This window comes from Dipteris shenzhenensis, chromosome 18 (genome assembly GCF_047967505.1).
Source record: "Dipteris shenzhenensis isolate YYH24624 ecotype China chromosome 18, Dip_SZ_1.0, whole genome shotgun sequence".
NCBI lineage: Eukaryota > Viridiplantae > Streptophyta > Polypodiopsida > Gleicheniales > Dipteridaceae > Dipteris > Dipteris shenzhenensis.
The window spans coordinates 55,163,131-55,176,549 of record NC_141613.1 but is presented as its reverse complement, the minus strand read 5'-3'; the positions used below and the strand labels follow the sequence as shown (position 1 = coordinate 55,176,549).

Sequence of the window (13,419 nt, the reverse complement as noted above, 5' to 3'; positions counted from 1 at the left end):
ACAAAGCTTGGCTCCTCCCGAATTATAGAGCATAGCTACATTCAAGTACTATGATAAGATGGCCTTTATAACATCACTTTAAGATTGAGAATCTTTGAATTTAGATTTGAAATCCCTAATCAATGCTTGCGCATTAGGATAAACTGTCCATTTGCTTGCAATATCCAAATCTTTGTGCCCCTCAACTTATGTCTTTGTCTCAGAATCTTAACTCTTGCTACCCTCCCTCAAAAGTAGAGTTGTACTAAGTGTCAGATTGTTGGATATTGCTTATATCGTCCTCGTCCCATTCAACTTGCGTATTTTCTTCTTAAGGCATACAATTATTGTCTGTGTCTTTCTCTCCATCATTATGAAGGCACCTGTCTTTGAAACCCCCAACACATATGATCATTCTATTATTTATCCTAGATTCTTGTTCTTTCACTTCCTTGTATTTACCTTTGTTCTTGTTCTTTCAACTTTGTTCACTTTGCTATTCACATCAACAATCATCTCTTGCATCATAAATTTCTCGAGTGGTGACTATGTCTTGTACTTTAAAAACCAATTGCAATGCCAGTGGAGTTGCATTACATTTTTTATTACCCCATGTATGACTTCTTGCTTTCCATAACACTCCATATGACGAACCCTAGGTTTTAAAGCTACAAGTTGAACCTTCAGCTCTTGTAACTTCAAGCTCTAGGTAATATAGTTTTGCTCTTGTGGATTTGAGATGATCTACATTGGTGGGTGGTATGTCTTTGGACTAGAAGTTGGGGCAAAAGCTGTAACAGTCAAGTAAGAGATCCAGCTAGTCAAGGTCGAGGTTTGAATAGCAAATGATTTATTGGTAGGCTCTATGATGGCTTGTATGAACCTGCCTACCACAATGTTGGTCCTAACCTCCTAGTTAGAACAAGAGTTTAGCCCAACCTGAAGTCAATGGATTGAATTGAAAGTGAGCTTGGTTAAGAGATATTGAAACTCAAACTCAAACTGAACTGGATTGCTCGACTTAACAAAACCAAACTGTTGTAAATTGAACTGAACTGAATTGTATTGAATCAACTTCTAGAGGAACCTTAGGACTCAAAAGCTTAGAGGAGGCTAGGCAACGAGATAGGCTGTGATGGTAGTCGGTGCTGTGGTGATGAGCCGTGAGTGCTGTGCTAGGGCTTTGGAGACGAGCTATGAAGTCGACTGGGATGCGTAGAGAGAGAGAGAGAGAGAGAGAGAGAGAGAGAGAGAGAGAGAGAGATAGCTAAACATTGAAATATTTCTCCATTGAATGATGCTTGAGAACCAATGACGTCAGATCCTGAACATACATCATTCATTTGCCACAACATTCTTCAAGAAACAAGTTTATAAAAAGATATGCGAAAACTCATGCCAAGTATCAAAACTCAACCCAAAACAATCGTTAAATACAAATGCTCAAAAGAGTAGCATAGGTCATCCTTGAAGACACTGCCACAAATACTACTTACCCATTAGAACACTAGTATCCCCACACAAAGGCTAAATCCTATATCAAAACCAAGCAACCAATCGCTATAGAAAGTTCAACAATACTTGTAAAAGTCAAATAATGAACATGAAAGACTAAAGTTGTGAAATAAGCTAAAATGTTAACTAATTAGTTCCCAATATAATCTCCAAGTTTGAAAATCAATTCCTAGACTATTAGTGCCCAAATAATGTGCAAATAGAGAACCCTAATGTTTTTGCAAGGAGTTGAGTGAAACTAGTGCAATAGGACTCTTGGAAATGGAATTAAATGAAGGTGGTCAATTCTATCACACCTGAAAGAAGCAACTTGACGGATTTTTGAGATTAGACAATATACTTCCAGAGCCTGGAATGGACAAAATCACAAAGGATGAGCCATTGGAAGCCTTGTTCGAAAAGGAGGAGGGTAGGGAGTTCTTATAGACAAAGAAACAATCATAGCAATCACTCCTAGTCTAGCAATACTTTCATAGTGTGCCTAAGTGGTTGGACATTAAAGAAGCCATGGGGAATAAATTTAAACACAAATCATGGCCCTGAGATCTTATAAAAAGGCTGCACAGCTTGTGGCAATTGAGTTACTCGACAACCTATCGCAATTGAGATAGCAAATTGATGGATATTTGAGATAAGATGCCACAATTCAAGGGGCTTGCGAGGTGGGATTAGAGTAAGTCCCTTGAAAACTTGTGGTGCCAATTCTGTTTTTTTGGAGCTCTAGGTTGCATGACCACCTTATTTGCACCTTCTCTCACAAGACATTCCACAATGACACTTCTTTAGGAATAAGTATTATGCTATTGGAGGGATCAAAACAATGAATGAGTGTAAGGAAGAGATCATGAAAAGGAAGACCTAACAAATAAAAATTGCGCCAACCTTTAGGGCAAACAAAACCAAGAAACTCCTCATGGTCTCCCATCCACAAGGTTGACCATGAAATCCATAGGCAATGGAAGACTTTAACTAAACCTCCATTTATACACAGGTCACCAAGTTGTGTTTCCATTAAAACCCAAAAGATTTGAAGTGCAGAGTCAAAAATGACGAAACAAAAGATGGACCATCCCAAAATTGGCTTATGATTCAATGTTTCTTGTGAAAACCATTCTTCTCTTGCAGCAAACACATTTCTTTAATAATAGAAGCCAAAACAACGTGACCTGAGGTTTCAAAGAAAGGAGAATTTACATGCCAAATCTGATGTGAAAATGAGAGGAGCGCATTAGGTGAGGAATATAGGAGTCCAAAGTAATAAATATCTTCAAAAATATATATATACCCTGTAATTAACTCGTGTAAACCGCATTGACTATAGAAGACTTCAACATGCGATCGACATGGACAGGACAGAGAATCAATCCAATGGATATTTACAACCTGTGACCTCTCATTCATGTGTAAGTAAAGCTTCTGCCAGAGAGGACCTCAATATTATACAAAACCTGATCAAAAGACGCAAAATCATTGAGGTTGTGAACCATAAAATGAATAGCAAGCACTCGTTTTAACTTAATCCACAATTATACATAGGTAGTCATTTTAAGTTCCATCAAAACTCTAGAGACTAATTCAGAAACTATATAAAATAGCACTCAGGAGATTTCCCATTCCAAAATTAGCCCACAATTCACTACAACTCACGAAGATAATTCTCTTGTTGCAGCAGATTTCAATTCCTTTTTAACTAGCCACAACGGCATGACAGCTGAGACTTCACTAAGAATGAATTATATTAAATCTCACAAGAACGAACACCATGGATAAGGTCAGGAATATAAATATAAAAGAATAGTAAGTACCTTACAAGATTGCCTTGTGATTACATCATGGATACCATTTTGAAGAACCATAGACAGGTCATCTTCTTTTAGCCATGCAAAAGACCACTCCACATGCAATGCCCATGGAACATGATAGAAGATGAGAAATTCAATAAATGTTGTAAGCTTTAGAACCTGTAACCTCTCATTCAAGTATAACAAGCATTTGTCAAAGAGGACCTCACCTCGGTAAAAAGCCTGGTCAGGCTGTAACTCCCTGACCTCCCTGAGCAATTCCAATCAATCTGGACAGAGAAACTAGACCCCCCTCATGTTTTAAATACTTGCTGCAATGATATCATATCAGTAAAACTACAAAATCTCAACGCACATATGCATTTCAACTCGCTGTAATACTACATTAACCCAGGCTATCTCAAACAAACAGCTTTGCTGTGATTATTTCAAAACTGGAGTTGGTATTACTATAGGACAAACCTACCAAACACTTTTCAAACAAGGAGAAAAGGCACAACATCAGAGCTGCTGTTACCGTAACTTACAGAATTGCAAGGGTTAACAAAACGAATATTCACTCCACAAGCAAAATGCACATCTACGTTGCAAAATAACTTGAGCTTCCAATCATATAATTCAATAAAATTTGGCACCCATCCGGGCAGCTAGGGAAGAGGATTGCAAAGGCTCTCCTGTGAATGGATCAAATTTGAAAGGCTCTCCAGTAAAAGGATCAAATTTGAAGGGCCTGCGGTCTGCAACACCTGCCTCCTGGCTGCCAACACCGCCAAGACTTAAAGCAGCAGAACTCATCCTATAAGAAGACATAGGCTGCAGATCCCCCAATACTGTTGGCATTCTAGTCAACAATGAGTCTGACGGTACCCCACCAGTAACAGTTGGAATTCTGCTCAGAGAAGACAGTGAGCCATATGCATCATACCTGGCAAAAAATTTTGAAGGCATAAGATACACATTTGATGCTGAGAAGACAACAGACCATCTAAATTTGTACATTTCTTACCCAAGAAGATCAGCTTCAGTCACAACATGTGGTGATGTGTAGCTATCTAAAGCTGGGAATCGTGAGCTAGCAACTCCACTAAAGAAATTTCCATCCCTGGGTGGAGCTTGCAAAGACCTTCCACTTTGCACTGAAGCAGCATTCCTTGAGCCTCCAAGGTCACGGGATTCTTTCCTACTCTGCATACAGAAAAACTGCTGTCAATCCCTGATATATTACTTGCCATAACACCAAAAGGTCTACTGTAAGCCCGGACAGAAAGACCTAACAAATTTCCAGCACCTTGGAGACTTCATTGGTGCAAAGCAAATAGAAACACACAACACCTAATCAAAGAATAAATAGTTCCTATGATGCATTATATAAATCCCAAATGAGCAGCCACAGCCTTTCATCGACATATCTCTTTTCCATACATGTGCTTGTGGACATCAGAACTTATGGACATCTGCTTGTTTATACTTATGTTTGCAAAGAAATTCGTAATTTCCCTGAGAAACCAAATATCGTCAGACTCCTGCGAAGTCGACAATTTGCTATATTTGTGATACATGGGGTGCACCTCATATGATTGAGGTTATATGAACAGCTGAGAGCCCGTGCAGATATAAATCCCAAATGAGAAGCCACAGCCATTCATCAACATATCTCTTTTCCATTGATGGAGGATGCATTACATAAATCCTAAATGAGAAGCCAGCCTTTCATCAACATATCTCTTTTCCATACATCGTTAATTTCGTCAGAACTTATGGACATCTGCTTGTTAATACTTGTGTTTGCAAAGAAATTCGTGAAATTCAATATCATCTGACTCCTGCAAAGTCGACAACTTGTTATATTTGTGATATATGGGGTGAACCTCATATGATTGAGGTTATATGGACAGTTGAGAAGCCGTGCAGATATTAAGAATCAGCGACATTTTCGTTATGAATCACAGTCCACGAGAGCCTTCCCATTACAAGGCCAAGCACAGAACTTTCTGGCCATTAAAGAACCCTGTCCCTAAATTTTCCCAAAAAAGGCACTTTGTGAAACACTTTTCACTCATTCTGACAGTCATTTGTACCAACATTTAGGACGAAATATAAAGGGGTCCCATCTCAAAGCTCACCAATAAAGGGAGGACTATACTATAGGGCTATTGGGCTTGACAAGATTGCACGATACAAATGTGAAAAGGCTCTTTCTTCTCCCAATTGTCATATGCATGTGCTTCAGCGTGACTGGAACGAGACCAATGATTGAATGCAAACTAGAATTGAGTGATGAAGAAGTCAAAACACGGACGTCAAGGCTTGAAAAGATTGCAAGAGACAAAAATGCCAACGCAAGCTGTTGGGCCTAATGAATTAAGAGGCTGGTTAGTATGGACTACTTGCCGAATTTAAAAGGGCATCCAAAGCTTTGAAGAAAGTCCTTGTTTATTGGAAAATTCAAAAAGTGAGGTAAAGCAACAGTGGATACAGATCAGATACGGTCAAGGTCCAAGGGGATGAGTCTTCATATGTCCTACTACAGTATAATCAAAATTTGAAAAGAAAGCTGCTCGATTTTTAAGAAATACATATGCATGCAATCATCGCAAACTTAAGCAGAAAACACAATCCTCTGATATCGTCTGTGTGGTCTTCACTTGGAATCTTTCAAACCTGGGCAGCCTATATTCTTACTAATCACTGGAACTATTCATCTTAGCCTCTCGTTGACAATTCATCTCTCACTCCCCTCAGTGTCCCTCTTCAAACCTATAGGGAGATCCCACCATCCTTTTTAGCTATATTTAAGAGCAGCAAAAATCATGTCTCCCTTCATTAACCTGGTTGATAGATTGTGACTCCAGCACAGTTCCTGTATATAACATTAAAAAAATATTTGTCCCCTACGATTGTGACAGTAGGTTGAAACAATTGCCACTACTTACCTCCCTCTGTTGCTCTACCCTTAATTTACTAGAATGCTTGACTATTATGACTGCTGGACCTACGAGACTTTCTGGTGATACAAATTGGAGAAAGTCCCTTCCCTTTTTTGCTGTCAATATCAATGATTTGCGACACCTCTGGTCCCTCCATTTGCTTCTTCAAAATGAGGAGTTCATGTTAGAACTCCATTTTTTAAGAGATGAACTTTTGACACTCTTGCTTCCTCTTACATCGACAAATTTGCTGCTAGTCGGCTGAAGGATGCTGTAATGACAATTTATTTATTTGCACCACGCACTTACACTGTCCACGCCGTTCTGGTGGCCTGCAGTCCATTTGGCATTAAACCCATGCTCAAACCTAACCCTTAAGCCACAATACCTAGCCCCTCAAAAGTCCTTACAGATTAACTTTCTGAGTAATAGTATTACTTCATGTCTTATTTTCAAATAAGTAGTAGTATTACATATTTGAAAATCTCTAGTTATGCTGTCTTGTTACATATCTGAATCACTCTCTCATTAATCTGCCTCGAACATGCAACCAAGCAAATGGCATTCAGATGGTGGCATGCAGGCCCAAGGGTCCAGAACTTGGGTGCATGGGTTCTTATGGCACCAGATCTACGGCTGCAGAGTGAGAAGGTGGGTGCTTCCTGATGATGCTGATAGTTATGCTGTCTTGTTACATATCTGAATTACTCTTTCATTAATCTGCCTCGAACATGCAACCAAGCAATTGGCATTCAGATGGTGGCATGCAGGCCCAAGGGTCCAGAACTTGGGTGCATGGGTTCTTATGGCACCATATCTACGGCTGCAGAGTGAGAAGGTGGGTGCTTCCTGATGATGCTGATAGGTGTGCCTTCATTCAAATAGTCAAGGTGAACCAAATTCAGATTCATGGTTGCATAATCACCACTCTTTATTATTGACCTTGGGCCTTAAAAATGTATTCGACAGCATATTAATGTCTACCCTACCGAAAATATTATCATATATTGAATAAAACCGAATGCAATAAGAATAAAGGTAGCTCCCATTTCCCTGCTAATCCTTGGCAAATCAAGCACCTTTCCTGGCCTTCCCCATACCCGAGAGTCAGCATCAAACCAATACACATCTTCCAATGAAGTGCCTTGTTTATGAATGCAGTTTATTCTAACCAAGCTACCTAAACCTGTGACAGTATGTTCCTTGGTCTATCCAAAACTGGCATCTAGAAGAACTTCCATACCTAGCATGCAACGGTTATCTGATGAGAGACTAAGAGAAGCTGAGATGTGGGGCTGAGAAAGAGAGCTGAAAAGGAGCTGCTGTAAACTATAAAAGAAAACTGCGAAGAGCTGATGAAACAAATTCAAACCTCCCTCTGTTTGCTGCTCCAAACCCTGGCTAAAGTGCCGCGTGGACACCTTCCAAGGATGGCTGGTCTGAATTGCTAAGGATATGCTGCTGTTACGGCCAGATCTGGGGTGCATAGGGGCTGCTCTTAGGGGAGAGGCTGAAGACTGAATGCCTGAAAAGGCTCCAAGAAGTCCTTTATATAAGGCTGGTTAGGTTGCCCTTTGACTTTAACAAATCAACCTTTGACCAGTCAACTGTTGACTGGACAGCGTTCGACCAGTCAACCTTTGACCGGGCAGCCTTTGACCAGTCAACCTTTGACCGGTCAGCCTTTGCTGGCTGCCTAGACCTGGCCTTAAAGAATCCCTCCTAGCTCCTAACCTAGGCTGAACCAACTATCCTGACTAGTTCTCCAGTGGGTACAAGTTATTTACAACCGATCCTAAGGCTAGGAGACTGACCTACGTAGCTCGTGCTTGACTGTCCTGGGACTAAGGGATCACAATCGGGTCAGGGCATACGACAAAATCACCTATAAAGGGATCTACTAAGCACTTGTTGATGAAGCCAGTGTGTCGCAATGCACCCAAGTGCAGGGGTACATGTGACACTGGAACACCCTTATAGGTGGGCCATAGCTAACCTAGAGGTACTATGCAATCCTCTACCTACAAGCTACCTACAAACATCATCAGGGGTTAGAAGACACAAAAAAGGACGCACAGGTTATAGGCTAGTGCCTTGCCACCCAACCATAGATCCTCACAGGGATCACCTTCAAGCTAGAGTTCATGCAACCCTGGACCAATAAACTCCCTAGTAAGACTACGTGTCTCATACACCACATCGCCATCAGCATACAAATGTCGTTAGGGAGGCATTGACCTAGATAGGCTCCATTCTAGTTGGGCATTCTCACGAAGCCCTACTCCCAAGAACGCCCAAATGAATGGAGGCTCACACTTGGGTCTCCTAGGTGTCTCAAATCTTACGACTATTGTTGCCGTAATGACGGTACATTATGTCTCAGCTATTCCAAGGTCAGATTGCATGCCTTAGGTTAACTTGACCTCTAAACACTAGCCATGTTATGTCCAAACGTGGACATAACATACTCTCCCCGTTATTCATAGAAGCACTGCAACATAAACTCGAAGATTTGGTGCCGAAGAGAATCACTTCAGGATTTGGTGCCGAAGAGAATCAACACTCTTCCAAGTACTATCCTCTTTTAAGCGATCCCTAGGCTATTGCTCCCTATAATCCAAAAGAGATTCCGATTCATGAGGTACATAAATGGTTAGATCCTTGAGTCATACAAGTTCGTCCTCAAACAATAAATCATCCCAAACTTCACTTTTAGTCTATTAACATGAATGACTACGAGTACCCGAATGATGCAACTTGTAGGGGACTTCATTGATAATTTTGAGAATCAAGGAAATACCATAAAAGCGTGAAAATAATTTATAGACTTGACTAGTTCACATTACTTGAGAATCTTTAGGGATCTTCAAGTAAATCCAATAGCCCTCCCAGAGAACTCGAGGTGACCACTTCTCATTAGCACAAAACTGTGCTCTTTGTTTAGCACTTTTAAATATTTCCCTTGCAAACTGCAACATATCTTATTGCTGTTGCAACCATCAGCACCAATGCCAACCTTCACATTCGGCAAACCAACTACACATGGGGCTCTGGATTGTATCTACATATCAACATGAATGGACAGATTTGGGTGGCTGAATGTGTAGCACTATTGTAAACAAATAAAGGAAGACATTGTTCCCAGCATACCTTGCAAAGTCTGATTGAGCCTCTCCGTCTAGTCATCTGATCCAGGATGATGAGCCAAACTTCTTGAACACAGCTCACCAAAATATGCCCAATACACTTAGCATCTCTGTAACTAACTATTTCAATTGGCAAACCATACATTAAACAACTTTTCCACAAACAAGTGTGCAAGCTAAGTAGCTGAAATGTTTTCTCTTGTAGAAATGAACCCTGACAATTTGGTAACACCCAAATTGTATCATCACCATGAGTGGTTCACAGTAATCCTACCACAATGCCCATCAAAATACTCTCAAATTCTTTGCAAGTGTCTCCAAAGGATGCAAATCATCCAAATTGTATCAAAACCACGAGAGGTTCACTATAATCCTATCACAACACCCATGGAAATGGAAATACTCTAAAATTCTTTCACGTATCTCCTAAGGATGCACAGGGCACCATCTCTCAAGCGGTCAGCTTTGTTAACTTGGCACTGTTGATAACTTCAAACATACAATTCGACAACCACCTTAAGCGTAGGCCAAAATAAAGTTATTTTGACTAAATCCAAGTTCTTTGTAGAATCCAATATAGTGCCTTAAGCTTATCTTTATAAACCTAGCGTGGCTATCTTTAGCAACTACCCTAATTTGCATAACAAGGTGAATGACATTCGTTAGGCCTGCCCAGAAGAAGTTTTGTATGTTTTCATTGGTTGGAGGCTAGGTTGTGGATTTAGAGTAGACAAGGGAATGACTTGACAAGTAAGCTAAGTTTGTTTTGTGTTTTCTGGCGTCATTGAAATTGTTTGTCCACATGTGGTCCAAAGTCATTGGCATGATTTAACTTTTAAGGATATTGGCTAGATATTAACTGTTGTAAGTTATATGCTTGCGTCAAAAGATTGTCAACATATGCGATAGAATTGGTATTGCATTATGAAATATTACTTCTCCCACACTACTTTTCCTCTTACATACAAAATTTCAGTCGAATCTAAACATTAACAGAGCACAACTGCAATCGAAATATTTCAGTAGAGCACTCCAACAATGACTTTCGTATACGGCTGCATTTAACATAATAAAAAACAAGTACAATCCCAATACATTAAGAGAAGACTCTAAGGATGACTTTCATAGATGGCTGAACAGCTTGTCCATGTGCCAAGCATAGCTTCCATTAACACCCACGATTGTCTAAAATAGGCGTTGGAAGGTCTAAGACACTAAAGGTTAGGACTCAGTACCCACAAGTTGCAACAACTTGCACATAGCTCACCAACAGATCTCTCAAATCCCCTCCTTTAGGCTGGTCTAATTTACGCTCGACCGTTGCTGATCGCTTCCAATTTCTTGGCTATAAACTTGCCACTGGGCGACAATTCCCCGTAGAACTTTGCAGCATTCAAATTTTCGTTTTGCACAAAGGAGATCTTGTTCTCAGCATTCAAAGGATGAAAATTACTACTACCTTGCCCTAGCTTCATGAGAGATCCTTAAAATCCTTGAGACCCTACAATATTACCCCCATTCAGATACTGTTAGCATAACCATTATTACAATGGATACTCCAAACCCCTTCGTGATTGTGTCTCCTCTTGTCAACAAACTTTGTCAAAAGTAGCCCAGTTGAATCCGCTACTGTCGCTCATACTCCCATCTATCGTAAGTGGGTACAGGCTAGAGTTGTACCCAAGCTCCTCAGAGCTCACTCTCCTAAACTTCACGTCCTGTTCTTCGTTGCGAGGCAAAGAATATCCTAGCATCAAGGAATTGTATCTTCTAGTCAAAGAATATCCTAGCACCAAGCAAAAATGACCCTGGTCAACCATTCCGGAGAGGATCACTGCAATACCTCTGAGTGGGCACAATGCTCACTCGCAAATCTAGAGCTGCTACTTAGAACTAATAGTACACATATGAAGGAGAATCGACCGTCCAAGGCTTGAAATCTTGTTTAGAGCTAGTAGTGCTGGTATATTGAAGGAGCCAAGGATGCAGACGCTGCACCTTCTTGTGCGGCCATGGAGTTTACTATGAGCTCATCAACATACATTTAATCTTCAATCGTCTCAAGATCAAGCATACCAAAAGACAGAGTGCCATATCGAAAGCCAAAAAGCATCTTATCTTCAATCGTTTCAAGGCAAAGCACACCAAAGACAAGAGCGCCATACCAAAAGCCAACAGTGGGTAACTTGCAGTCAAGACCATTCCAGGCGAATAGATCAGTGATGGACCACCAAAGAAGAACATATGTGAGTCCATAGGTGTCTAGCAACCTACAATCCTGTCAGGTCTCAAGCGAATCCAATCTAATCTCCTACTCAAGCTCTACGACGCGAATACATCGCCCTCGTCTCTCTTGTTTATTGCAATCATCTTTGTCTCTTCCACTTATCGCTCTTCAAATTCTGTCACAGACTTCACAATGTCTATCACTACGGCACCTTCATGCAACCCTCAATCTCCTTCTCTCAAGTGAACCCCATCTACTCTTACTCGACTCTCTGACCTGAATGCATACGAAACGGATGAATGGATAAGATGGAAGTAACATTTATCTCCTTGACAAAACTCTTTTGATGCTCTAAGAAGGATAGACAAAACAAGTAAAAAAGACAAGTAATGTCTAATGAACACCACATAACAATTCCGAGAGCTCTAGATTTGCTTGCATGCAAACCCTAACTATTTTTTGCAAAGGATTAATTGAGCTGCAGAATCGCAGCTACAAAACCTGTGATGTACATAGAACTTAAGGGGACTTGACAGCGCAACATAGTTGACCTACACTAAAATTGGAGCTTGAAGAATCTGAACCACAAAAACCCTTGGAAAACCTAGAAAATTCGAAGAAACCGAAAAGAGTGGAATCGTTACTTAGTCCTACCCCAAGGCAGGCCAACAATCCATCTACCATCTTGATCATTGAGAGCCATAACAGGCTGAAAAGCATGATTCACAAGAGCTACCACACCAAAAAAGGAGTGTTGTCTCGCATAGAAGATATAATATCCATTACAAGGCCCCGTCTGGCCTGCATATGCATGCTGATATGCTCTTGCAGAGCTACAAATTAGGCTGGAATTTATTGACATGAGCCCATACAAGTTTCCATTTGTGTGAATCACGTAACCCTTGGACATTAGCATTTTATTTGTTCTAGCATATTTACAGATATGTGCTGAGACTATCTGTCAACAAAAAACAGTTGAGACTGCATGTCCACGATCCATACCAGTTCCCTGAAAGCATACCGCATCATGCTGAGTGGGCTGCAAAGAGCGACATCCTCCGGGAATAAAATCCAACGCTCAGTCACTGCACCCCAAGTGATGCCTATGCCAGAATTCTCTACTGGAGTATGCGCATTAGAGGAGCAATCCAATCACGGGGTGGAAGGGTCTTCCTAACCAGAGCTGGTTTTTGGGGGATTGCTAGCCATCATTGGATATTTTTTCCTTGGCTTTTGACTAGGAGACAATCGGCATCATACCATTAAAAAGACTGATTTTACCTTTGCCTTCGCCCTAGACAACAGGAGTCCATTCATTTATTTTGCTTTTCAACCCGGGTGTCCCAAGAGCATCCTTATTTAACAAAATATGATTCCGGGGTAGGGACATCATTGTCCCACGAATTGCAAAAACGATTTGAATTTCCATTTTGCCGAGGTGGCCAAACCACTTTACCCAAAGAGGCTGCAAGTTTTTGCAACACTGACTCCAAACACAGAGGGACGTCGACGACTTCAACCCAACACAACATCAGTGCCTAATCAATGAAGGATAGTCTCTTGTAGGAGACCATGGCAAAATGTGTACCATTTGTTTTCCTTAATACACACGGGAGTATTCCAACAGCATATGCTTATAACTTTGCTAAGCCAAAATGACTTCAAAGAAACCCTTAGCTGCATAGTGCTCTTTTTTAACAAAGTGGTTCCCCCAAAGTTCACGTCAACCAATTTCCAACATCTAAGATGGCAGGCATGCGGCTTGGAAAGAAAATGATCACAGCATTGTTTGCATACACCCTCACAAGGTCAATAATTTCATC

General features: G+C 40.7%; 1 protein-coding gene across 4 annotated transcripts in view; it reads right to left on the bottom strand.

Moving 5' to 3' along the window:
* Positions 1 to 2,719: 2,719 nt before the first annotated feature.
* LOC147891442 (uncharacterized) overlaps positions 2,720 to 13,419 on the bottom strand; it is a 109,012-nt gene continuing 98,312 nt past the window's right edge. The window contains exons 16-18 of one of the 4 annotated variants that reach the window (XM_087389704.1): positions 4,303 to 4,481; positions 3,300 to 4,221; positions 2,720 to 2,942 (exon numbers count right to left, since the gene is read on the bottom strand). In XM_087389704.1, coding sequence (XP_087245830.1) covers positions 3,915 to 4,221; positions 4,303 to 4,481 — 486 coding nt within the window. In that variant the 3' untranslated portion in view covers positions 2,720 to 2,942; positions 3,300 to 3,914. The remainder of the gene's footprint in view (positions 2,943 to 3,299; positions 4,222 to 4,302; positions 4,482 to 13,419) is intronic. The other 3 variants (XM_087389705.1, XM_087389702.1, XM_087389703.1) reach the window with 3 other exon arrangements.